Source organism: Taudactylus pleione, unplaced genomic scaffold (assembly GCF_031769625.1).
Source record: "Taudactylus pleione unplaced genomic scaffold, aTauple2 ptg000019l, whole genome shotgun sequence".
Classification (NCBI taxonomy): Eukaryota; Metazoa; Chordata; class Amphibia; order Anura; family Myobatrachidae; genus Taudactylus; species Taudactylus pleione.
This window is the reverse complement of record NW_028284421.1, coordinates 22,412,430-22,440,297: the sequence shown is the minus strand read 5'-3', so window position 1 is coordinate 22,440,297 and position 27,868 is coordinate 22,412,430. Positions and strand designations below refer to the sequence as shown.

The 27,868-nt window shown below is 43.7% G+C and overlaps 1 protein-coding gene across 3 annotated transcripts in view; it reads left to right on the top strand.

Annotated features, from left to right (window-relative positions):
* The window catches only part of CSNK1G1 (casein kinase 1 gamma 1), a 108,277-nt gene that overhangs the window by 45,323 nt on the left and 35,086 nt on the right, over positions 1–27,868 (top strand). For all 3 annotated transcript variants that reach the window (XM_088446042.1, XM_088446029.1, XM_088446036.1), the window contains exons 2-7: positions 500–904; positions 11,641–11,681; positions 13,698–13,767; positions 17,336–17,487; positions 17,847–18,081; positions 23,123–23,208. In XM_088446042.1, coding sequence (XP_088302168.1) covers positions 724–904; positions 11,641–11,681; positions 13,698–13,767; positions 17,336–17,487; positions 17,847–18,081; positions 23,123–23,208 — 765 coding nt within the window. In that variant the 5' untranslated portion in view covers positions 500–723. The remainder of the gene's footprint in view (positions 1–499; positions 905–11,640; positions 11,682–13,697; positions 13,768–17,335; positions 17,488–17,846; positions 18,082–23,122; positions 23,209–27,868) is intronic.

Sequence of the window (27,868 nt, the reverse complement as noted above, 5' to 3'; positions counted from 1 at the left end):
CAGAAATGTGTGGTTTTAAAGAGTGTATTCTCATAATGGAGTTACAGGCAAGGCAATGGAACCTTACCTGAATGATGAGTTTAGCAGGCCAACTGAAGAACCTAGATAAAATAGTGTAAAAATATTTGTAGGCATTTATGCCTGTTTAATTTAGTTTAGATAAATATAAGGGAATTTAAAAAAAAAAACAAAAAAACAGGTTTTTTGGGGTTTTTTGTTTTGTTTTTGTTAGGTTTTTTTGCACCTGGGCATCCCAATGTGGCAAATGGTTAGAATATGAGAGGGTTGGTTGTACAAAATGGAACAACTTTTATCCAATCCTAAAATATTTGAATTTAATGTTTTCCATTCCAAAAGCAAGTGTATAGATGGATGAAGGTTTAACCTGGCACATATATTGTTGCCTATATGTTAAGTATCATCATTTTTTTTTTTTTTCATTTAGCCATCTTTATATTATTACTGTTCACAAATTGCACTAACTTTTCTGTTTCTTCAGGAGCCTTCACAAAGGGTACAATGGGAAGACATCGTCATGACGTTACGGAGTGGCTTTGAGATGGTACCCTGACAGCACTGCCTGGTGATGTAATCTGTTCTTTCGGCCCCTGAGGGTACCTGGCTGCATCATTTTTAAGCCCCTATTGTTTTTGTGGCTGCTTGGATTGGGAGTCCCCTAGCATTTGCTGGGATTCCAAGGCCTAGCTCTTATGGTATAGGAACATGGACCATAGTAACAGGGAGAAGGATGACAGGCCACGAGCAGCTAAAGCTTTGCCAGTGCGGACTGGACATAGTTCCCGGCCATCCAGCTCGACCACCTCCTCAGGGGTCCTTATGGTGGGACCCAACTTCAGGGTGGGAAAGAAGATTGGCTGTGGAAACTTTGGAGAACTACGATTAGGTAAGTCCATATAAATTCTGTTTTTGTGTATGAGAAGTGTTTATAGTGTGTGTGGTAAGGGAATAACACTGCAAGTTCTTATCTGACAGGATGGCATGTAAGGGCATTAACTTGCCACTCTCAAGTCTTGACATTTCTAATTATTTTGAAAATGTTATTTAGCAAATTAGGGTTTTTTTTTCCAATAAACTAAAAGCTAGTTAAGGTTTATATCTGCTGAATATGTAATTATAAAATACACCATGATCATTTAATCTGTTTAGTTCCATTGTCTATTTGTATTTTCTAAAATGATAACAAATTAACACAAATCTCATTCTAGTTTTGGGTTTGCTTTTTAGTTCAGAACACCTGGTATCTCATGTTTTCAATACTTGGTACAGGAGATAATGTGGCAGCGCTCTAACCAGAGGAGTAACTTGGAACCATGGCGCCCGGAGAAAGTGCATATCATGGCGCCTCCCTCCCTGTACTGAACTGTGCCAGTGGGGTATGGCAGGCATGCGGGGGAATACTGAAATGAAGACAAAAACAGCAAACAGTGGCAGTATCACGCTGGCATTGTGGTCCCATTGGGGGAATAGAATGCTTCAGTGATACATTATCTGACATTAAGGGCTAACTCCTTTGGCACTGCTTTATTTATATATAACACCTAGGATCTGACTTTTATCTCATTTGAATATAAGTCAATAGAGCACATTGTTTTATATATTCTGATCATTTAGCTTAAATTGACAGAGTACATGTGCTAGAGTGAGATTCCACAGGGTGCACAGCTTATTACTGCAATTACTGCCCCAAGCAGCTATCACTGGAGTGGGAACACCTATGGGAAGCTCCATTCTCAGCTATGCTCCTACTTCGCAAATATACATTGCACCTATATTAATGTGAGTACTACTAACCTGTTCTGTCTACCACCATTATTTCAGGTCTCCTAATACAGTATTTTTAAAAAGACCTTTCAACTGTATGGTCATGCCTAGGAACACCTTTAGTGACTTTTTTTAAACTCATACCTGCCGATAAGAAAAGGAGAGGCGAGGGGTGGTGACAGAAGCTAATAAGAAAGGAGTGGATGGGCAAAGAGCCGATCACTGGGTAGAAAGGGGTGGTGACAGAAGCCAATAAGAAAAAGAGAGGAGAGGGGTGGTGACAGAAGCCAATAAGAAAGGAGAGGGGAGGGACAAAGAGCCATCACAGGATAGAGAGGGGAGGGAATTAAAGAGGTAAGAGGTGAATGTAATCAATCTGATAAGATGATGATCACAGAGGAGGGAGGGCCGGCAATCTGGGCAGCTTGAGGGAGCATGAAATGTGGACACGGACCTCAGAACGTTAACTTATTTAGGATATAGAGCAAATGAACCAAGATAAAACTAACAGGCGGCCGTCATACTGTGCAGCGCCCCATGAATTCTGGAACCCTGGAGGGCCCCCTCTGTCCATTTTGGCGCCTTGAGCTCATGCTCCACTGGAGCCACCCACCCTCACTACACCCCTGGCTCCAACACCTGCAGGCAGTCAGACCCTTTGGACCTAAAGCATCTGCACAGTCTTTCATCTCTGCAACTCTCGTGCTTCCATGTTTAGGCAGCTTTAAAGTGGGAGGAGTTAGGTCAGCAGCATGTAACCAATCAAAGCATCTGTGTTCTCCTCAGGCTTTTTTTTTTTTTCGGGCGGTCCGCCCTGCAAGAAGCTCGCCCAGCACTTTCTCCAATGTGTTGCGTCCTGTGACACCTGGCACACTCGCAAACGCTTCCTTGTTGCCGACGATCACCTATTTCTGCCGCACACTGTGCAGATGCTGCGCAGAGCCTCTGAGGGTATAGAAGATGGCACTGTGACATCGGCACAGCTCAACTTTCAGTCACGTCACAGTGCAGGATGGTGTCAGGCTGGAGGGCAGATATTTTTCCACTGAATAAAAGCAAGGGTCCGCTGTCCGGGCGGGAACTGCTGCCTGAACGCATTGGAGAGTGGTCCTCCTACGTCCACACTCTCTCTCTTTTCTGCGTATCTGGGAGCTGTAAAAAAAAAAAAAAAAGAAGAAAGGTGGAGCCTGCAAGTATACACGCACGCACACGCACACACACGCAATTGAGCAGTATCTGGGCACTTAAAAGTATGTGTGTCTGTGCCAAAGCAAGCAGTGTCTGGGCACTTAAAAAAAATATTTGTGTCTATGACAAAGCAATTGGGGTGACTAAGTCTCTAAGAATAAGCGGAGAATATATAAAATGTTAATAAAGTTAGAATCCATAGAAGGTCAGTATTTCATCATTTCATTATTGCGAAGGCTCCTTCATGCTACCTGGCTGGAAAATATTTTTGGTGAGAACACCATCTCTTTTTTTTTTTTTTGATAATGGCACATCTTTTTTTTGCCCCCCAAAAAACATAAGTTATTTGCTGGATAAATTGTGGTTATTACTTTACATGGCTTTTTAAAACAGTTTGTCCTTTACTGTATTTATTTTGAAATAACCTGGATTTAAAGGACTCGTACTTATCCTGCTTTCCCTGCAAAGTCCTTTTTTATTAAACAAAAAAAAATTCTGCTCTAGAGTTTTCTCTATATAATAATAAATTACCAACAGAAGGGAGGAGATGGAGCATGATTCACAAAAATATAGTCCAAATATAAAATCGGCCAAATTAATTTCTGGCCTCTTTGCATAGACAAATTTTTGGAAAATATAACTGGTAAAAAATCACTCAGATTTAAAGCTATATGGAAACCTTATCAGTGGAAGTCTTAATAAGGAAATAATGGGCTAGGAAAAAGGGGTGTAGGACCCTCTAAAAATCTACCCAAAATTAGAGATGTGCGCTGACACCCGTGTTTTGGTTTTGGATCTGGATCTCCCCTGTTTTTGGATCTGGATTGGTTTTGCCAAAACCTCATCATCTGGATTTTTGTCTTAAAAAATAAAAAAAAAAACCAGCTGAAATCACATAAAATGGGCCTTTTTTTGTTCCTACAGTATTAATAACCTCAATAACATTTATTTCCACTTGTTTCCAGTCAATTATGACCACCTCACAGCTCACAATATTGATTTTTTTTTTTATTAGTTAAAGGGCCAAAAGGTTGCATCCAGCTTGCTGGCTCAAAACTGATTGATATAAATATTAATAGTTGTGGACTGTGCAAAGATGATGGTTGGTATACCCTTGAGGATTGAAGAATTGATAGTTGATACTAATTGGTGCAGCTCCTGGCTGTAAAATTGATAATAAATAAATGAATAAACAATTCTTTGGTGCAGCCCCTGGCTGAATAATTAATAATAAAAATACATTTATTGGTGCAGCCCTTGGCTGTAAAATTGATAATAAATTAATTTAAAAACAAATCATTGGTTCCTAAACCAACCATAACATTAATTTAAAATGTCAGGCAGCAATGCCCCAACCAGCACATAATGGAAAGGAGAAAGGTGCAGAGCACCTGCTCTTATGTTGTATACGAAACAGGACATTCACAGTTTAACAGACCAATCATTTCAGTGACAAGGACTGCCAATTGTGGCTGAAATGATTGGTTTGTTTGGACCCCCATAAAACAAGCTACCAATGTGATATGAAAATGATCCCATACACAAACTGGCTTTACATTACTAGTTGTCATCGTCCTAGTCATCCTCATCAGTGTGTACATCCTCTTCACACAATATTAATTCGTCCCCCCTGGGATCCACCATAGGCGCATCTGTAATTTTTTGATGTAATTGTTGGTAGAGGTCTTCCTCGTGGAATTTGTAATTCATTTTAATGAACATCATCTTTTCCACATTTTGAGGAAGTAACCTCATATGCCGATCACTGGTTGCCAGCTGCACTGAGAACTGTTTCGGAGTACACACTGGAGGGTGGGCAACTTAAGTAATGCAAAGCCAGTTTGTGTATGGGACTGCAAATTGCCTCTTTTTCCTGCCAGTACTGAAAGGGACTGTCTGACATGCCTATTAGGATGTTATCTCTGAAATAGTCCTCCACCATTCTGTGAGTAGAGAACATATTACACCTAGTCATGGTAGAAGACATGTCACTAGTAGGCAGTTCTTTCAGGCCCGACCAGATGTAATTTTTTGGTGACTGATCTGCATGACCAGCAGGCATTCTGTAAGGAAAGTTTAGTCTTTTCCTGGCAGCTGCAGAAACTGCAGGAGGACATGATGGCGTTTCACGTGCGACTGCAGCTGACAATTTTTTACCAACATCTCTCTGCACAGTTTTAGATTTCTGTCTGTTGGAAAAAAACCTCACAAGGTAGGACTTAAACCTAGGATCCAGAATGGACGCCAAAATATATTTTTCAGATTTCAATAGATTGACGACTCTTGGATCCTGGTGAATTGAATCAAGGGCTTGATCCACCAGTCCGACATACATTGTGCAATCTCTCCCCTGCAAACAATTGTTTGACAGTTAATATTTTTTTTGGAGGATACGCTACAAGTAGTCTTCCTCCTGGTCCCCTTCTGGGATGAAGATCCACTCACAGCAGCAGCCACAGGCATAGTCATCAAGGATCCTTCTGAGGAATCACGGATAGGAGAGGAGTCAATCATGCTTCGAATAACAACATTAGATGCAGCAGGACTACTCCCAATGACGAATGAAGATGTTGCTGATGCAGGTGTTGGAGATCGAAGTCTCTTGGATCCCATAGAGAGGGAGCAGGTAGGTGACACTGGACTTGTCACGTTTTGGAACTTGGCGACTAACACTTTGATATTTGAATGCGCTCCAAGTGACGTAACAAGAAGAAGGTTCCTAGGTGGTTTAGATCCCTCCCTCTACTCACTCTTGCTTGGCAACGGTCACATATGGCAGAACAACTGTTGCCCAGATCAGGGTGGAAATAATTCCACACGTGAGAAGTGGATTTTTGTTTTTGTCTTTTGTCCCAGCATGACAACAGTGGGCTTTGGCTTTTTCAAACCATGGGCAACAGCTGTTGCCTTACACAAAGGACTTACTCTGCATCAACATCCTCATCACCAACATCTTCATCAACATCCTCATCATCCTTAGCACCTCCAACTACCAAAATGTGCATTTCCACAGAAGCATTCTCAACGACTACGTCTGCAAGATGTTGAATGCCCTTCCCCACATTTACAGAGGGCACACAAATGTTGGAACTTGGAGAATCCTCCAGTACACTAGTATTTAGATCTGGCTCACACATGGCAACCGTGGACACACTTGCACTCTCCTCTGGGATTTGTGTTTTCGATTTCTCAGGGTACACAGTTGCTTTTTCCGGAGCTGGCTTACTCATTTTAACAACTTTACATTTTTTAATGGTTCCACCACCACTACCACTACAAGCAGGAGGGCTATCAGAATCAGCAGTCTTCATAAAGAAAGGCCAAGGCCTTATCCTTTCCTTTCCACTTCGTGTAGTGAATGGCATATTGCCAAGTTTTTGTTTATCTAAAGGAAAATTTCTTTTCAATTTTTTTTTTCTTAACATCCGTAAAAGTAGCTTTACCATATCGATGGCATGACTTAAGCCCTGGGCCATGGGACTTCATAGAGGACGAGTAAGTTGACGGCCTTGCACTGCTGGCCACAGCTACAACATGTGGTTCTTGGCCTTGCTCTCCTGTCATGTGACAGCCCTCCATATTTTCTGCTGTCTTGAAGCAGTGTCACAAATACCAATAGTGTAGCAAAGGTGCGGTTACAAAATTCACACACGTGCAGTCGTGCACACATAGAAAAACATTTTTCCAAAAAAAGACAATTGATTTTAATTTTTGTTTATGCTCCAGAACTTGGGCCTAGAGCAGTGATTGATCACACCTGGAGTCGGGCAGCACTAGGTTGTAACTTGCGTTGCTGGCTGGATCTTGTGCGGTTAAGCCTAACACCCACACACACAGAAAAATATTACACTAAAAGACACTTTTTTTTTTTTTTCATATTTACTTTACTTTTTTGGGGGGGGGGAGTCCAGAACTGTGGCCCAGATGGACACAGCAACAGCCCAGATGTTGACAGCAGAGCACAAGCCCAGAATGGATCAGCACTGCAGCACCCCCAGGACACAGCAGACAGCAGAGCACCAGCCAAGAATAGATCAGCACTCAGCAGCACCAGCCTGGAATGGATCAGGAGTTTACCAGCCCAGGACACAGCACCAATCTCCCAGCTCTACACTACCCACCCTTCCTGTTCAGTCTCCACAGCCGGAGTGAAATGGCTTCTGCCGCCTGATCCCTATATATTACATTGATCATAGAGACGTAAGCTTGCAAACCTCGAGATTTCTGACTCTATGGTTTTGCCTCGGTTTCGAGATTCGAGTCAGGCGGGAAACTCCGAGCCTGCTTGGATCCGATTCGGATCTGCATAATTCGGGTGGGCACGGTTCTCTGAGAACCGAACCCGCTCCTCTCTACCAAAAATATTTACTAAGACCAAATAAGATATCCTGTTAACTTAGGTAATTCATTTAAGTGTGTGTTGACATATCTGTTCTTGTCAATGGCGTATGTATAAAGGGTGCAGAGAGTGCGGTGCACACGGGCCCCCATGGTCCAGGAGGGTCTACACCGCACCCCATACACCCATATATTATACATACTTGTCCGTAGTCTCCATGCTGCTCTGCAGTGGCGGGCCGGCGTTGCAGAGCAGCAAAAATCACTGGGAAATTGGCAGTGGCCAATTTACCAGTGACTCACGCAAGCGCAGTTCTGATGCCCCCGGGAATAAGGCGCAGGCGCTGTTTTTCTGGACCCGCGCATGCGCAGTAGATTCTGTCACCAAGCCAGAATCTGATGTGCCTCCAGAGAGAAGGGTGCCCGCACTAGTGTGCACACAGGCCCTCTCCTCTTAACACGCCCCTGGTTCTTGTTTACTTTTTAGTGGATTTGTGACCTGAGCAACAGGTTTCAAGTGTGTCTGTCTTTTTTTACTTTATATTCCCATTTCGAAATTATAGAAGTTTCAAGCTTATCCTAAAGTACCAGCCTGTCATACATAGCATGTGAAATTACCAGCATAGGCTACATACTGATGGTAATGTTACAGAAGTGTTATTTTGCCTTGTTGATGATGTTGAACCCCACTTTAAAGCTTATTACAGTAATTAATAATTTCATAATAGCAAATGGTTATAACACTCACAGTAGTCTTAGTAAATGCCAGACTGAGCATATACTCAGCTTGTTGCCATGATTGGTGAATCTGGCTTTAAACACTGCTTTTCATATTAGTAGTGATCAGGTGAGGTCTTACACATACCCATAAGTATTGCTGAGAAACACTTCAATGAAGGGTCTATTTACTAAGCAGTGTTAGGAGACAGAGTGAAAAGTGATAAGGTGCCAGCCAATCAGCTCCCAACTGTCATTTTTCAAACACAGCCTGTGAGATGACAGTTGGGAGCTGATTGGCTGGCACCTTATCACTTTTCACTCTGTCTCCTAACACTGCTTAGTAAATAGACCCCTTTAGTGTCATAATTACATTATCATTTGTGTCTGCGCCTTACATAGCTCTGTACAAATTGTAAGCGGTACAGACACTATATGCAAATTCATGATACACTTTTGTGTTGCTTCTCAAAGGTTAGTCTTGAATGGGGGACTTATTGGAATTTGGGTCTACACCTTTTTATGATAGGATGGGCTTTTACCTTTTCTAAATTTAAGCTAATCTGAAAAGTTGAGTGTTCAGTAACCACTTAAGAACTTTCCCCACATAAAATACTTGTATTTTGGTGGGCGTCTGTTCAACAGGACCCTCACTATTCCACTCTGATGTGTTGGATCCTGCCTGCTGCAGACTGTCCAGAAAAGTGCCAAAGGTGATCAGAGGTCCTGACTATGAGAGTGACATGAACCTGCTATATATAGTTGAATGGTGGATATTCAAAGGTTGTGTTCTGTGAAAGCCCCTATATAATGGTGATGAGTAACAGGTCTTCGGGCGAGAGTGCTTGTACTTAAGTTGAGTTCACTACACAGCTCCAACATCAGTCTCTCTCTCTCTGTCATTTGTTTATATAATACTTTAATCAAGCACATCACTTTTCCATATACCCTAGTACTATGGGGGCTATCCAAATAGCTGTGATAACGAAAAGTTTTCTCTGGAGAAAACTTTTCGCACCTATCGCCCTCATTTACCGCCTTTCGCATGTTTGTGCGGTCCCATTTATCAGGCTATCCTTTTGTGAAACTGGAGATAACCAATTTGATAGAAAGCTATATTTTTTGGCTAAAATAAATGCTGTAGTTAAATTAGGGGTACATTTAAAATGAGTGAGTATATCTTTATTTTTACCTAATTAGTCATTAAGGAGGGTGTCCCAGTGGTTCTGCACTGGGTGTGACACTTTTAACCAAAAATATGGGTTTTACACAACTTCTCACCTGCTCAGAGTTAGTGAAAAGAAATTTACAATAATTCCTATACCACTTTTCGCATATGCAGAACTGCGGCTAATAGGATAGCACGATAACCATTTTTTGGAGAAAAACGGGTTATCGCGGCTAATTGGATACCCCCCTATGGGTTATCACGGCTAATTGGATACCCCCCTATGAATATTACGTTTGCAATGGAACACAATATTGTAATGTGCAAGCTCAGAGATATCTATTGCACTTGCACTACTATCTTTACAGTAGTGGAAGACCAGAGAAAACATGGCATCTTTAGTATGCACAACATTAGAAACAGAACATCTCCTCATGTGTAAGCCAGTGGCTCCCAAACTTTTTTGAATCACGGCGCCCTATGGTATCAGCATTGTTTTCATAGAACCTCTAATTTTAAGTTTACTACATTTTTTTTTTTTTTTTTTCTGAATCTCTCAATAGCAAAATAGTAAAGTGAAGTAAATTGTTCTTACCTGTCAGTTATGTGGAGGTGGGAGGTTTGCGCTTCTTTATCCACATATTTACATTAAATTGTTCTTTAAATAATTTGATTTGGTGCTGGACCACAAACCTGAGACACCCCTGCAAGTGTCCCGAGGCACCCCAGGGTGCCACGGCGCACAATTTGGGAACCACTGGTGTAAGTTGTATAGTATGTTAAAAGTACCCCTGTGGAAGTCTTTACTAGAAAATGATATACAGATGAGCTTTTTCCAAGGAATTTTTGACCACATTATCTGGACCAAAGACTTATCTTGTGGTAGGAGTCATCCATGATTAAAGGATGATATACCCTATAAGTGACCTAAAAACCACAGATGTTTTGAATTGGGTATTACACTGTTAGGCTTCTTTCTGTATGTTTATTTTCAGATGGTCTTGCTTACTGATAAACAATTGACACCATATATATCTGTATGTTTGCCGTTACCTCACGTTTTACTACAATTCTTATCAAGGTTTTAATTTTATGAATGATGTGGCACTGTTGTGCAACAAATTTGTGATGCTATTAGACGGGATGTAGTCAGCATCCCAGCAGACTGGATGCCGACTGTCTAAATACCAGCGCCGGCATCCCGAAGGTAAGTATCGGGGGTTAGGCACTAGGGGGAGGGTTAAGTTTGGGGTGCAGGGAGGGGGTGGTTGGGTTCAGGCATCGGACAGGAAGGGTTAGGTGTAGGTAACTTACCTTCCATGGTCGGGATTGTGACGGTCGTGATGCCGCGGTCTGTATTCTGACAGCCGGGATCCCGTATCCATTTCCTATTAGACAGACCCTTGAAATCAGTCTCAAAATACTTGATACTTGTGGTTTCCGAATGCAATTGAATGCACCCAGAAGCTCATGATCTTGCTCCACCTTATCCCACATTTTACCACACAATTATTGAATATTAAGTATTTTGAACTTCTAAAGGGCTGCACTGGCTTCTTTTATGTATCCTAAAATACTTGTCACACTTTATAAAGGTCTAATTATGTGTGCTTAGATAATTGGGTCATTTGAATTGTGGCTATGCTGGCGATGTTTGCAAATAAATGCGTGCATATGCCACACTTGACACTATATTTTTGTACACGACCCTATGGGCTCTGCAAACACAAATCTGCAATTTCGAGAAGATTTGGTGTCATTGTTGGCATTTCCATGCCGTTGTAGCGGCACATCACGGGTTTTACTCCTATGTGTTTTGGTGGTATTTGTTTTTTTTTGTTCATGTGCCTCAGTTTAACTGTACATGGTTTTTCATGGCTTTTTAGTTTTTCCCTCTGGAAAAGACCTCCATTTACAGATATGTACATGCTAAGCAGACTGATTTAACAGCCTTTTGTATATCAATTATTTTACTTGGAATTTAGGGTGTCTTAAGCTGGGTACACACTGGACGATGTGTAACAGGACGATATCGTACCGCGGGTACACATCAGTGATGTTATGAACGATGGAACGATCACTTGTTACGTTCTACATTAACATGAATGGGACGCTTGCGATATCATCAGGTTTGACGACGTCGCATGTGACCGCGGGAGCGTGAATATCGTGCATACACACTCCACGATATGTCGTAACTATTTGCCCAAATTGGCTAAATCGTAATGACATCGTCCCAGTATGTACCTGGCTTTAGATTCTTTCTTCTTTTTACACTTCTGATGTAATTCACTCATTTCTCCTGGTAGTAACAAAAAACATTTAAATACATTTCTGGAGCCAAGTGAGCAATTTGGAGACCCATCAGTACCTTTTTAAGGATGTTGAAAAATTGGCATCAAGGTTGTGAATAATTTGTAACCTGAATTGTTTTGCATCTTTTCTAGGCAAGAATCTTTACACAAATGAATATGTGGCAATTAAACTGGTAAGTATGCACCCGTGGTATTAGGTTTGTGTTTGCACTCCTCTCACAGGATCTACAGCTTCCTGAACTAAGCCCATGCTTCCTTCCTTTTTTCTTTCTTTAGCCATGTGTGAAAAATAGGGCTGGCTTCCTGGGTCAAATTGTGAAGGTTCATAGGTTACTTGAAAGGTGGTGATTTCAATGACCAGTGCAAATTCTAATTTTGTTTTATTAAGAACTAAACTGAAACTTGTATGACTGCTGCTATCTGTGGGGAGACTGGTCATAAAAGCAGTATTGTTCATGTTGGTGGGTCTCTATGGAAGGACACTGCAAGCATCATTTACTTCCAGAAAAAATTGTTGTCAATTGGAAAATTGTAGCTGCTAAAGTGCATAAATGGCCATGTTTACAGTTAGACATATTTAGTCATCACAGATTGAGTTTGGGGTGGGTGCCCTAGCAGTTTTGTACTTTGTAAGGCTATGCGGACCCCTTGTGGCGCCATATAAAGAAAGAATAGTAATAATAACCGAACACCTCAGTGCAAGGTTAAAGCTTCTCAGTATTTTGTTTTTATTTTTGGCATGCAAGATCAAATGCATGTACGTTCCTTGCACCCATTTAGCTGGATTTGCTCTTAACTCTAAATGAGGCCCTGATAATCAGTCTTGAATGAATTATCCCATGCCCCACACCCCTGTGACCTTTCAATAATAATAATTATTATTATGAAGTATCTGGCAGGCTAGTACAGGACTGGTTTGTGCATAAGCTCTTCTGCCATCATGCATGGAAACTGTTTGATTTGATCAGCAGTTTGATTTCCATGTATAGGTTCCACATCTGTGATAAACTGCTGTATGAGGTTCTTTAGCCTCATCTGATCACTTCTGTGCAACAGAACATTTTGTATTGTCTGATTGCATGCTGGGAAAGTCGTTTTGGGGGAGTTAAGTGTGGGGAGAATGGGAGATCTTTTAGATTTCACTGGATGTGACTGTTTTGTGTGTGTTTGTCATAAGGTGATTTACTTGTATTCTAGAGTCAGTGGTCAGTCCTACACAGCTCTAGCTTGTGGCTGGCTGCAGCCCAGAAAATGGGATAGTGTCTGCACTGTGTTCTGGGCGTACCGACGCAGCTTCACTGGCCCCAGAACTGTGAATCTCACAGCCATCCTGAGTAATCTGAGGGTTATGGATCCCATACATCTGTGACTATTTGCCGCAATTCCTCATTCTGCCAGGGTCTGGGTATTGGGAGATATTCAACATGTTTGACAATCTTGATTCCCCGATCCTGACCCGATAATGTTATCTTTACCTGATTCGCAGACGGATCGCAGATCATTGATGGCCACCGGGGCCGTAGGTATATGGCCCACATTACTCAGGCTGCCAGTGTTCATGTAAGTTATCCGATGGCTGCGCCTCGGACACAGCAGAGCATCACAGAAACAGGAGATGTCTATTTACACAGGACAACTCTTGTGGCATTAGCATATTCGTGTTCATTCTAGGTCTGGTGCGGGGCAGGGTGCTGGACCATAGAAAGGGGACTCGTGCGTATCCGAAAAGGAGGCGTTACCATGAGTAAAGACGTGCTCCCTTTTCATCACTCTTGGGAGCGTGCCCAGCACTTAGATATACTGGGCTGCCCACAGGCTCTTACCCCACTGTGAAATAGATGAGGCAACTGTCATAAAATAAGTATGATTTCCATATAAATCACCTCAGTGCCCCATAACTATATTTAGTTATGGGTGCCTCATACACAGGCAGATCTGGGAAGTGTGTGTGGTTAAATAGATCAGATCTAATGCTATTTTTATGGGGTAAAATTGTTGCAATTGGAAAGTGATTGCCCACGCAGTCATATAGTGGAGATTATCCACTCACACTGCCACGGTCTGTGATTTGGTGGTCGTTTTAAGCACATGTCCTAAAACAGCCTTATTGATGGTCTGCGTTGCTCCTTGATATGCAGCATATTGTAAACTTGAAGCTTGAAATAAAGTGAAGAAATTTATTTTTCCAGGAACCAATTAAATCTCGTGCTCCTCAGCTTCATCTGGAATACCGGTTTTACAAGCAACTCGGGACTACAGGTACAGAAACTATTTATGCATGTCATTATGTATAAGTTATTTGACAAGAGATTTAATCTTCAATAACGTAGCAACACAAGGTGTGGCTGTTATGCATGAGGTGTTCTTGTGGGGCTGCTGACAGTGCCTCAGCTGTCAATGACTACAGTATTCTGGCATAGGGTAATCTCTGTTGTATTAGAATAACTGAAGGTGCAGTTCAGGAAAAGTTTTTACACTGGTCTTAGACACATCTAAAAATAAATTTGTTAGGAATATGTCAAGCTCGCTATTAGACGTTGGCGTCCAAATATGCTCTGTGACATTAGACAGCAGGCTGGGAGAGAGTAGAGACTGCTGCTGCCGCCAGGCTCTGCTCTCTACCTGCCTGATGTGCCGCTGCGCTGCTATACAGCGGCAAGCGGTGGTGGGCAGTAGAAAAGTGTTATCAGGGGGACGAGATTGCCCTAAACGCGGACACACTGAGCTGTGTGGTTGGGTTTTTCTTTTTGATTATATATTGATCATATGTATAATATATCACATTAGTAAAAATAAATAAATTTTTGCTTCTGCAGAGGGAACCGTTACAGATGTACACTAGACCAGAGTTTCCCAAACTCCGCCATTACAGTTCAGGTTTTAAGGATATCTATGCTTGAGTCAAGATTGTTAAATCAATTTGACAAGATACTAATTAAGTAACTTGTGCTCAAGCTTGGCTAACCTTTAAAACCTGGACTGTAATGGCGAAGTTTAGGAAATACTTTGCACTAGACCATCCGCTGTACCTTGGTCATATTAGGGTTGCACGTTTTGTGTGAGTACTTGTTAGAAACCACTGCAGAATTATCTATTACTGCTGGTGTCTGAGAGTGACTGAGATAACAATGCCGTTTGCCATGTGTCCATGTTGAGCCCATAATATAAACCATTTCAGAGCATATCCTACCATTTTTAAATGAGACTGCTGCTTTGCTTTTTTTTTTTTTATCTATTCTATTTCCAACAGCCCCAGATTACACTGCTCATAATACACCCAGCTTAGTACTAGCAATGTAATCCTCAACCAACACTCCAGTTATCACAGACCCAGAAACCACTCTCTGTGCAGCTTTCTGAATAATTGTGTTTATTTATTTTGCCTTAAAATAAATATAAAAACCGATAAGCGCAGCAGGATGATGGCACATGGTAAGCGTTCATGTTCAGCATCTCAGCAGTGCTCTCACTCTAGGTTTTTATGTTCTGCCACTTACCCATGGGTTTCCTGCCAGCTGCTACAGCTTCCTCCTATGGTCCTGATAGGGTTAGTTGGCTTCTGATTAAATTTGCCCAAGTTCATATGTGCCTGTGTTTAGTAGATTTGTATACGCCTGTGTGCAGGGAATAATGCAAATGCATAAACCTTTTCTGAATAGTTTTGTGTATTATTCTGGAGCTAAATAATTAGAACAGTAATCAAAATCTATTTTTAAATGTATTAAACTAGCAACAAAAATGCTAAAATGTTTTTGTTTTTCTATCCAAAAGCTTGTAATATATTAAAAGGAATAATAAAAAGAAAAAAATATATTTCTCACTTTTAGGGCGGTATTCAATGACTTTCGCGTACGCGATAAAGTTTCGCTTGCATCGCGTCTTTTAGCCGTGGAAACTTATCGTGCGCGTACCCGCTATTCGCTCTTTTCAATTCCAAAAGACATGGAAACTGCGACACGCAAAGTCAGAATAGGCGAAAAGTGGTGTCAGAATCGGGGAAATCAGCCTGAACGCCCCCAAAAAGATACAGAAACATTGGGGATCAATGTAGTAGTGCCCGATTAGTCCTAATTAAACTGTCTGTTTGGGGTACTTAAGTTGGTACAATTGCCTCTTATTAGCGTTTTTGCACAAGTGGTGAAGAATTGCATTAAGCTTTTTTTTTTTTTTTTTGGTGAATAGAAGTAGTCCTGGCAAATTTGGGGTACCTGAAAATGGGTGCAAGCATCTTTTAAAGTTGCTAAAGTGAAGTTATAAGAAAGACTCACCTGAAGCAAGCACCTGCAATCAAAAAAACACCTCACCCATACTTGCAGACCCCCAAAAAGTCTATTTCCCTACTTTTTATGTTTGTACCCCCACTTTGTACTTTTTCGCCCCCAAATTCAAACTACTTTTTAGGGGTGTTTCTCACTTCTTTTTTTTTTTTTTTTAGAGATTTTTTTTGACGCAGTTATCCTTTGGGGGTCTGTCCCAGGGTTTCTGAGTGGTTTCTCCTGCTATTCAGAGACAAATCTTTTTCGACTATTACATTGCATTGCGTTTCCGCGTATGCGAAAAGTATTTGGAATTAAATATGGCGATAAGTTTCCAACTGGCGAAACTCGCATTCGGTGATTTTTCGAGGATCTCGGCTTTCGCTTCTAGTTGAATACGGCCCTATGTTGGCCTCCAGTTAAACCGTAAAATGATGTGCCTGAATTGCGGATTTTCCAGCATTTGTAAGAGCCCATCATTACTCCATTTCCCCTGCTGAGGCAGTTCTATCAGACAAACTGCACGTTTTCATTGATTGGTCAGTTCGCAAAGTGGAGGCATTGACGACGCTGCTGCCTAATTGGGCAAATTGTAGATACAGCAACGAGAGTATAGGTGGGCTTTTACAGAGCTTGGGGAACCACAGATTCTGAAGCAGCATCCAGCTCCAGTTAAGTCCTATATAGTAGAATTGTCTCATTTGATAAAGTCCACTAATAAGTAGTTATTGGTTTTGTGTGGCATTATCCTTTTAAACATTTTTAGCTTTTATATGCTCACAAAACTCCTTATGACTTCTTCAGATATCCTTTTATACGTCTTAATAGTGAGAACATTATCCTATATTGTTTTGGTTATGAAAAACTTTTTATAAAATAATTACACATTAAAGCATAATTCTACCTGTGCATATTGAATGTACTGTCAGCACATTATGCTGCCCTCTGCTGTTCATAAAAGGTACAAGGGAATGCTCAGTAAAATATAGTGCTGATGTCAGAACTGCCCTATTAGTTGGCTTAGTAGAAAAATATTGTTGGATGAGTGTAGATATATAGAAGTAAAAAGTACAACAGCACCACAAACATTATTGCTAAATGTGATTTCCCAGCCTAGGTCATGCTTGGACCAAAAGTACTTTCAAACTTTTACATTTCAAATTATTTTATATATATACTAGAAATTCAAATACCTGTATTCCATATTAAAGCCTATTTGTAACCAGTGAAAATAAATAAATGATAACTGTTTTAAATCAAAAATAGTATACTGCAGGTATGTGCTCATGTTTTTTACATTGGTGGTAGTAGGTGTCATGGCACAGCAGTCCGGAACATGCCTGTCTCCGTACTCCAAGACTAAAAAGATTATTTTGCTTTCTTATTGCCCATTTTATACTAAAATTTTAAATAATTAGGTACTGTTTGAAATAAATAGATTCTCATAACAAGAAAAATAAAGCTTTGATCTAACAAATTAAGGAATTTCTGTTAATTAATTGTTTTATTTTTCATGTGCTTTGTAATTTACTGTTTGTTTTTTTGTTTATTTTTTTTTTTTTTTATTACAGCTGATGGGCTTCCCCAGGTCTTCTACTTTGGCCCATGTGGAAAGTACAATGCTATGGTACTCGAGCTCCTTGGTCCAAGTTTAGAAGACTTGTTTGACCTATGTGACAGGACTTTCACCTTAAAGACTGTGCTAATGATAGCCATCCAGTTGGTGAGCAGAGCTTCTCCTCTATCGCCAATATAGCTGATCAGTTTCCCAACAGTAACTTATTCTCTGTTTCCCTTTTTAAAGCGCATCTATTGTTTACCTACGTTTTATATTTGATGGTTGTTGAATGAGAATTTTTTTTTTTTTTACGTATCTATTTTCTTATTTCTGAATGATTTGTTTATGGTGCAGAACCGTTGACTATAATTAGTATTATCAGAAGTTTTTGTCCTAACATTAATCTGCGCAATTACCTAGAATTTCAAAGTATGCTACCAGCTTTTGTAAGAAAACCTCCCACTATTCTGCAAGTACCAAGCTAATGGGAGTCCTTATTGATTACTTGTGTCTAAAATTTGCAGATTTCAAGGATGGAATATGTTCATTCCAAAAACCTAATTTACAGAGACGTCAAGCCAGAGAACTTCTTAATTGGTCGTCAAGGGAATAAGAAGGAGCATGTCATTCACATTATAGACTTTGGACTGGCCAAGGAGTATATAGATCCTGAAACCAAAAAGCACATACCTTACCGGGAACACAAGAGCCTGACTGGAACAGCTAGATATATGTCCATAAACACACACCTGGGGAAAGGTTTGCAATATGTTTTTTCTCAATTAATTTAATAATGTGCACTAGAAAGTACTGAATTTAAACATTCATGCGTGTAGAATGGCCTCCCTTGAAGTTTGTTAGAGATGGCTATGTATGGGTATTTATTTTAATTTTTTGTGGAGGGGTGAAGGCAGGTCCCTGTACATCAGCAGTCACGTGATTTAGTGTCAAATGAATGTTTCATTTTGCATAACAAAATACATTTCCTTGATGATTGCTGGTACTTGTTGAAGTACTATTGAGAAATTTGTATTTCACATTCAGTGCTGTATAATTTCTTTTAATATTACATCACATGATCAGTAGTAAAAATTACAAAATTAGAAATCTAGTCTGCTCAATAAATGTGACTTGCAAAACACCCTTAAAGTGTCCAAAAATTTACAGTAAAATCAGTGGTGTCCTTACCTGTGGTGACACCCGGTGCAGGAATGCTTTGTAGTGCGCACTGGCAAAAAAGGGGATGGGGCCTTGCAGGTAGGGGTCTGGCTTCGCGGGCCGAACCCTCGTTTTGTCACTCCAGGAGTCCCGGAGGTGTGGATTGCCCCCGGGGACCACTCTGTGTGCAGTCCCGGCTCCCTCACTGTGTCAGGAGCCGAGTGCTGTATGTAATGCTCCAGTCACTGAGGGGGAATCCACACTTTAATGACACTGGGTGCGGCCCGCAACCCCCTTGTAACGCCACTGAGTAAAATAAAATATCCGTAAGTGAAATCCTTCTCCCAAAAGTATAGATACTGAAGTAGATAATAGTAGGATTTGTTGCTCTTTATAATTACTTGAGGTAAGGCATATCATCACTCCTTAAGATGTTAAATGCCACTCCATGTGCTCTTGTTCAACACTCCCAGCAAAAAAAAATAAACATAGTACAATAAAAATTGTAAAAATATATATATATTTTTTATTAAATGCTTTGCATCTAATTTTTAACCTTGTGAGTGCTTATATTGTGGTGTTGTCCTTTAGGGGCACAAAAAAGGTATAGTTAGATTATTTTTTTTGTAGCCGAGAATTGTTTGCTGTTACCGCTTGTTTACACCATAAGCCCTTACAGGTGAGTTACTCTGATAATGGAATTAAGCTGCGTGAAGGATAACTTTTCATTGTTGTCCTTTACAAATAGTAGTGTCTTACATTTTTTAAATTTATTTGTTTTTGGAAACCCCTACAAGTTTGACTTTCCGCATACCTTTTAGCTGCTTGTTCCATCACTGTATTGTTTCCGTGTTAGTGCTACCAATATCGACCATTTGCAGTGATCTATCTGTAGTTTGGTTCTAGGGATACAGTGATTGCAAAATACGCGATATAGCAGGTTTTAACGCGTTATAGGAAGTTGGGGACCCGTTTTTTTAAACTGAGCCATTCCTGCAGGACGCGCTGTTTGTCCTGTGTGCAGTGCCGCAACATCCAATTACCGCCGGCGGCATCTTCTCAACCAGTCGCCGCCGGCAGCTTCTCACTTAATGCTCCTAGAATCCACCTAGTCCTTGCGGCTCCTCCTCCCTCTGCATCCATTTCTGCAGCTGCCGCCCACTCCTCGCGCTCATTCAGTGTCTGTCTCGTCCCGCTCTGCCCGCCCTGATTCACAGACTCATAGCACACTCTTCCCGTGCTCCCGGCTCACTCAGCCACACTCCGGTCCCTCTCCCTCACACTCTGCCTCCACCTCTGGCGCAGCCCCTCTCCATCCACTGTGCCTCAGTGGAGATTTCGGACCTGTGCGGGGAAGGTGCCTTTTGGAGATGTCTAACCTCTGTGGGGATATCGGCCGCAGGCGGGGGAGGTGTCGTCCGCGGGTGGGAGAGGCGTTGGCCGTGGTGCAGAACATTGGACCTCTGTCCCTGGTGTTACTGGCTGCCTTTGTGGCCCTTGTCACTGGCCAGCTGTGTGACCTCTTTCCCTGGTATTACTGCTACGGGTCGACAAATTTTTGTAAAATCTAGGAGCCAGCTGTAAAGTTTAGGGGCCAGACCACTGTACCCAGCCAAAATGTAATAAAACTTGTATAGACTACTACACATACTCCTTAGGCAGCATCTAGATCCCCTTCACGTAGCAGACCCTGACTTCCTCAGTTACTGTCCGTCATTCCCTACTATCCATGTGGGCATAGAGGGAGAATTTAATCTTGTGGAGAGCGAAGCGAGCCCGCAAGGGGACAAATTTCTTCTTTCGATGGCTTTTATGGGCATGGTACTGCACGTCCACTCTCACTTCACATCACTTCCAGGTCCTTACCACGAAGGGGAAATATAACCTACCATACTCCTTACCTAGCCCCCCAATTCATAGTGCGCCACACACAGGAGTAACCCATAATTATAGTGGCCCACACACAGCAGTGCATAAAGTGTAACACACAGGAGTGCCCTCTATTAGTAACAATATTATAGTGGAAGGACATTCTAATAGAGTAATATAAGTAGTCACTCACAGCTCCCTGGAGGACACACTCTCTACCTCCCCAGTCAGCAGTATTGCAACTCCCCAGCGGTTACTCTTCTACTCCCTGCTCTCCGTGCTGCAGATCCCACGCGGTCACTCGCTTCCACTGTGCCTGTAATGATGCAGCTCCCCTCGGCTGCGCAGCCACTCTCTTCCCTGCTGATAGGTAGATCTGCACCTTCTTGGTGGTCACTACTCTTCCGCACCAGGAGTAATGCAGCTCCCCCGCAGCACAGGCACTCTGCTCCCTGCTGCAAGCCATGCTGCAGCTTCCCGCGGCCCAGTTATTCTTATCCCCACTGCAGGCAGTTCTGTTGCTCCCCGCGGCATGGTCACTCTCCTCCCCACTGCAGAAACAGTGATGCCGGGAGAAGGACCTGACCTATGATCGGGAGAAGCCACAGTAATTGATAATGGCGTGTGAGCATTCCTACGCACGGGCCGTGAAATACATGCAGCATACCGCCCACTCCTGTAACTACCAATAGGATCTCTGTGACTTTTTTTTTTTTTTTCAGATTTCGCTTTATTTTCAACTTTTCAATAGTACCTGGCTCTTCTAAAATCTGGTCGCTAGGACTAAAATCTTAGTTGCAGGGTTCGACAAATCCCGGGCATTACTAGCCAGCTGTGCGACCCCCCCCCCCCCCCCCCAATCCTGACTAACTGAGCATTCCTTCACTATCCCCGACTGTGTATTTCCCATCTACCCTGACTGCTAACTCTGTGCACCCCCACCTTATCCCTAGCGCTACCTGTCACTAATCTCCCTGCCCCAGCTATCTACCCTTGCCCCCTTCCAACACCCAGCACTGCCTGTCCCTAACCACCTCCTTGCCCCCACTTTTGTCCCACTACAAACACTTGCAGTAATGTAACATCCATATCATTTCTGCATCTGCTTTAAGGGACCCAGTTAGGAAAAGAAATGCATTATTGTTTTGGTAGTGGTGTTTTCTCCTTCTACAGGACAAAGTAGAATTTCCTCATTCATAGGCACTTTGCTAAGCCACTGTTCAATATGTGTAGTATGTGGCTGTCTCTTGGTAATGAGTACTAATGACCAAGCTCCCAATGATTATGCATTTTCTATTTATTGCAATATAGCAGGTTGATTGGTTGTCTGTTGTAGTGATTGTACCGTTAACCTGTTATTATTGGGGAGGCTCAGTGGTAAATATGCTTTGCAGCATAGTGAGTTTGTTTGGCTTCTGACAAACTAACCCCTGTGGGGTGGTGGTGGTGGGGGGGGTTAGCTTGTGTTTGTCATAGGGACTATACATTGCTAGCTCCACTGGGGCAGGAATTGATGGGTATGAAATAATTGAGAGATGGAGATATATATATATATATCTCCATCTCCTATAATCTGTGTTATACCTTCTTGCTAGCTGCGTTGACTGGCCCTGTAGCATGTTGCGTAATAGCATGATTTCTATGGCAACAACAGTGTAAAATGAGATTGTATCAGTACTGTTATAATTTACTTTGTTCTCACCTCTATTCTGCCTCAATAGAGCAAGACGAGACTTGTATAGACCTTGTTGAATCTATACAATGTGGTTTTCCTTTTATATTAAAACTGGATATTTTTAAATATTCATGTACAGCCACTGTCATAATTCTGTATTTTCTAATTGTATTTACTTGTTAATATTTACTTATATAGCACCAGCATATTCCATTGCATTTACAATAGGGTGCATATTGGATTAAAATAAAGCTGTAGTTTTCACTAGTGTGTAATGCTGCTGATAGCAGCTGCTCAGATGTCTGTAAGTGAGGAATCAGTTCATCTAATTAGCTTGACATGCATTTTCAGGAGCAGTCTCTACTGTATAACTGTGTCATTTTTGCAGGTAATAGTTTAGATTTAGTTATAGAGAAATTGTTATAATTGTACTGTAAGTTATGAATCTGGTGTAGAGCAATTTCTCAAAGTGGGTTCTGTGGAACGCAGGGATTCCACCAAGGGCTGTGAGGATTTCCACGAGACAAATGTATAAAGGTGAAAAACATGATTTCTTGGCAAGTGGTCCAAGACGCTATGATTTGTATTCTCTTACCTTGTACCACCGGACATGTTCAAAAGTTAATAAAACTGACTTGTAAATATCCAAACTGCAGTCAAGCAAACCAAAACATTTCATGAAAAGCAGCATAAAATGTATAGGTCTGACCCTTTGTGGGGAGACTGATAGGTGTTACCAGGTTGAACTGAATGTATTGGTGTTGTGTCACCTTGAACTGTCTCGGGAGTGGTAGCAATACAATGACCAGTGAATACGAATGTAGGAGCCTGACATTAAGCCATGTAGCTGAAACCACAATAGAAATCATCTAAGTCCTAAGTTTTCCTTAATTTATGTACCTACATACATTGGGAACCACAGGGCTCACTGGGTGCAGTTGCTTGCCTTCCACAAAAAAATTGTGATAAGTCCAAAAGTAAAAATGCGGTTTATGTGAAAGTTTCCATATCTCCTTCTTATATAAATACAGTGCTATGAAGTTTTTCTTCTAGACTTACGTTCTTCCCTTTTTAAATGTATTATTTCTATCTTTAAAGAGCAAAGCCGGAGAGATGACCTAGAGGCCTTGGGACACATGTTTATGTACTTCTTGCGAGGAAGCCTTCCATGGCAAGGGCTAAAGGTAGGCATAGTTTGCCCCTTATTTTTCATCACTTGAAGTGAAAGTTAACAAACTCTACAAAAGCTAAATTAGTGTTTTTTTTGTTTTTTTTTTTGTTTCCCTTCACACGTTCTTGGGTGTATTTTCCACTCTAGGCCAAGTAGAGCTTCTGGAAGACAAAATTGTTGAAACAAAACTGTGAATTGAACGTAGTGACATTCTAACTTATTTTCTCACTTCAGTGTCCAATTACTAGCCTCCTAGTCCCTGTGTGGCAGGGTAGGTGCTCTCTTATCAGGCTCATTGCTTCTGTGCTTCATCCTTTACATCGGTGAATAGTGCATTGATCAATTATCCGGTCCTCAGTGACCTGTAACGGGATGCGGTTAATCCCGGCGGCGGATTAGACCCGGGACTAAAGATAGGCGTTGAATTGCCAATGCCTAATCCCGACGGCCGGCATCCCGAACGAGGTAAGTCGGGGATAGTTAGGTTGTACCTTTTAGGTTAAGGCACCCCCGAGTGGACTTTGGGTTAGGCTAGGGGAAGGGGGAGGCTTGAGGTTAGGGTTAGGCACAGGCACCCCCCAGGAGGGTTAGTTTTAGGGTGCGAGAAAGGCGGGTTAGGTTTAGGCACCACCTCAGAATTTTTAGGGTTAGGCACCACCAAGGGCGAGTAAGGGAGGACAGGAGAGGGTTAGCATACTTAGCCGAGCCGCTGTAGGGGATGTCCTCCTTTCGGGCTTCCGGCGTCAGAATGAGAACCAGCGGTTATTCAGCCATCGGTATTTCATACCAATTCCCCCCGTAACATTATTTCAGTTAACAGGTACCATAGTCCACAGGCTTAAGGTAAATGTAAGCTTGTTACATAGTTCCAGCTTCTACTCATGTAGTCAAGGAGCCAGAATTCCTCAATGTATAAGAAATGCTGTAGCATACCAGTCCTAAATGAAAGTGTTGTTACATCCATATACATTTGTCTGTTGCCTAAATAGACCAATCTCTGCAATTTGGCCATACACATGCAGTCAAATAACTCTAATATCTGGCGTAGTACAGCTACTTTTAATCACAGAAAGGCTTACTTCATAATGAAAATATTGCATTTCTACTTCAGGGTCCATAGGGTATCCACAGGATACCTTGGGGGTATAGGTGTGACGTCAGTCGCAGGGCACCAAAGAGTTAAGCTTTCAGCCTCCCAGGATGCACTAGGTCCCCCTCCTATACCCCGCCCCCAGGCCAAGGCACCTCAGTTTAGTTTGGTGCCCGGCCGGAGTCGGGTGCACCTGTTGGAGTGGGGGCTAGAAGAGCCCCTGAAGCTTTTTCTTCATGCAGCTGTGGCTGCACATCTGGATGAACAGCATGGACAGTCAGTCCTGACGTCCATGCTGTCTTCCCTACACCCCGCCGGTACCAGAACGCTGGTACTGATCCGGGGATGCTGGTGGGCGTCTGGGGTCACAGCTAGCGGTGACCCCAGATGCTCCGGACCATGGCCGGATTCAAGGGGGACAGAGGTAAGCAGCGGGGTCCCGCTGTGGGTCCCCGCTGATCACATGGTCCTAAGTCCCCAGGCAGGGGGCTCCCTGGGGACTGGCTGCAGCGTGGAGCCAGGCGACCAACCTGCGCTTCCACTACCCCCTGGGACAGCGGACCGCAGCAGAGCGGTAGCGCTGCGGCGTCCCAGGGGTTAAATGCATGCCAGGGGAGCGCGCCTTCCCTGTCTCACAGCCGGCGCCTCCCCCGCTGCACACAGCCCTCTCTGCACTGTGCTGACTGGTCCTGTGTCAGCGCTCCTCCCCCAGGCCAGCTTCTCTCTGCTCCTCGGCGGCCATCTTCTCTGCAACGCATGGTGAACGCTGCTGGAAGTCTGGAAGGAAGCATCGTGGTCTGGGTCCCCCCGCATACCTCTCCTCCGCTGTGGCTCAGGTCTGTGTATGCAGCGCTGTGTCCTACCAGGCCCTGTGTCTGTGTAGTTGAGTGATCAGCGCTGTTAGTGCAGGAATTGTTATTTCTCTGCATTGTATGTGACTGTGCTAGCGCTGCCTGTAACTATTCTTCACTAAACTGTCAGCTTTATTACTGTCCCTGTTCTTTCTGCTAAAGCCCTTGCGGTGCGGTGCTGCAGGGTGGTCTCTCGCCTATTTAATACTTAATTGGTGAGAGAGGTCACATACGTGGTGCCATCATGTCTGAAAGTGATTTTCCCCTCCGGCTACAGTGTACCACGTGCAAAGTACCGTTAGCGGAGGGGGAGGGTAGCGCGGAGGGCCTTTGCCGGCAGTGTTGTCCATGGCGCGGCCTATTACGGTTATAGCACCGGTACAGGAGCCGCCCTGGGCTTGTTTCGCTCAGGCGTTAACAGCTTTAGTGGGCCAGTTAGCTCCGCAGCCCGCGTTTACTCCGATGGGTTTGTCCCAGCAGTCTGTGGTGTCGTCACCCATGCAGGGGTTCCCACGACAATTGGTGGTACCCCACAGTCTCCCTATTTCCCCGCTCCCCGGTTTCTCAGGAGCCAGCGTGGGTTAACTCCCTGACGAGTTCTTTACAGCACTTGTCGGATGTATTGCAAGGGGAGTCTGTGATGCGGCCTCATAAAAGGCCGGTGGCGTCTCTGTCCGCTCCTTATGAGGATGACGAAGGGACGTCTGATGATGGGGAGATTCTGGATCCTTACGATCAGGAACCTTTCCATACTAAGGACGCTGATGCTAAGTCCAAAGTATATATTCCTGGACTTATTCGGGCGGTCCGCACAGCCTTGGTGATTGAGGACGAAGTTCCCCCAGCGGCTAAATCTAAGTATGCCTTTTTCAAAGATGTGAAGGGCGATGCCACAGTCTTTCCTCTTTCGGGTCAGTTGGTGGACCGTTTAGAGGAGGTGTGGAAACAACCTGGCAAAAGATACCAGCCGCAGAGACGCCTGGCGGTGGCTTATCCGTTCGCGGATAATTATTTTGCTAAGTGGGAATCCCCTCCACAGGTGGATTCTCACGTGACCCGTCTTGTCCGTAGTGCCACATTGCCGATGCCATCCATGTCCTCCCTTAAGGATGCTATGGACCGCAAGGTAGAAATCTGCCTGAAGTCCGCTTATTCCCTTGCAGGGGGGGCAGCACGGCCGGCTATGGCCATTTGCTGGGTTGCCAGAGCGATGGAGCGCTGGGCGGATTCATTAGAGGCTTCTTTTGAATCCGACTGTCCGGCCGAACAAGCGGAGTTGATTGGCAATCTCCGTGATTCGGCCACCTACATCAACGAGGCGGCTCTAGACATTAGTACTCTGGTGTCTAGAATTTCTTCAGCAGCGGTAGCTGCTCGTCGCACCTTGTGGCTGCGATCCTGGAAGGCGGACGCAGATCCAAGAAAGGTCTGGAAGCGTTGCCGTTTACCGGAGAAGTTCTCTTTGGTCCGGATCTGGATAAGATTGTGGCCACGCTGGCGGCAGCCAAATCTGCTTGTCTCCCGTCGGCCGCTGCTCCTTCTGGTTCTGGACCATCGTCCTTTCGGTCATCTAGGGCCCAGGGCAGGCCCAAACCACAGTCGTTTCCTCGACAGGCTGGCCCTAAGAAATCGGGCAAGCCCCGGAAACAGGCATGGAGTACCAGACGTCCGGCCCCCAAGCCAGATGACAAGCCTGCGGCCTGACGGTCCGGGTCTCCCCTTGGGGGATCCCAGGGTGGGAGGCCGACTGCTGCAGTTCTCCCGGTGTTGGTCGTTCACTACGACAGACACTTGGGTTCTGGAGGTGGTCTCTCACGGGTACGCCCTCTCCTTCCGGCACAGACCCCCGGCTCGATTCTTCACCACGGGTCTACCATCAGACCGGAACAAGGCTACGGAGCTGCGGAAGGTATTGCACACTATGCTCCAGGCTGGAGTTATAGTGCCTGTTCCATTCTCCCAGAGGGGCCAGGGTTTCTATTCAAATCTATTTTTGGTACAGAAACCCAATGGGTCATATCGTCCGATTCTCAACCTCAAAGCACTCAACAAGTCTTTGCGGGTCCCGAAGTTTCAGATGGAGACCCTACGGTCCATCATTCTGGCGCTGGAACCTGGGGACTACATGGTGTCATTGGACATACAGGACGCTATGGCGGTCATGGCGGCTTCTCTGCGGCTGCAAGGAGTCCGCATGTTGCCGTACTTGGACGACCTGTTATTGGTGGCAGGATCTCCAGAGCTCCTGTTACACCACTTGGACCTGACCATTGCACTGCTGCAACGGCACGGCTGGCTAATTAACTGGCAGAAGTCCACTCTAATCCCGTCTCGGAGGATTCTGCATCTTGGAGCCTTATTGGACTCGGGACAGCAAAGGATCTTCGTGACGGAGGACAAGATCTCTGCTTTACAGTCAAGGGTGCGCAGTTGTCTGCACAGCCGCCGGGTGTCCTTACACTCGGCGATGAGGTTACTGGGCTCCATGGTGTCGGTGTTCGACATGGTGGAATACGCCCAGTTTCACTCTAGACCTCTGCAGCACCTGATCCTGTCCAAGTGGAACGGGCTGCCTCAGTCTCTGAAGTTCCAGACGATTGTGCTCACCCCGGAGGTTCGCCTGTCCCTTGCGTGGTGGTTAAAGACGACCCACCTCAACAAGGGACGTCCGTTCTGGGTTCCAAATTGGGTCCTGTTGACAATGGACGCCAGTCTTCGGGGCTGGGGAGCAG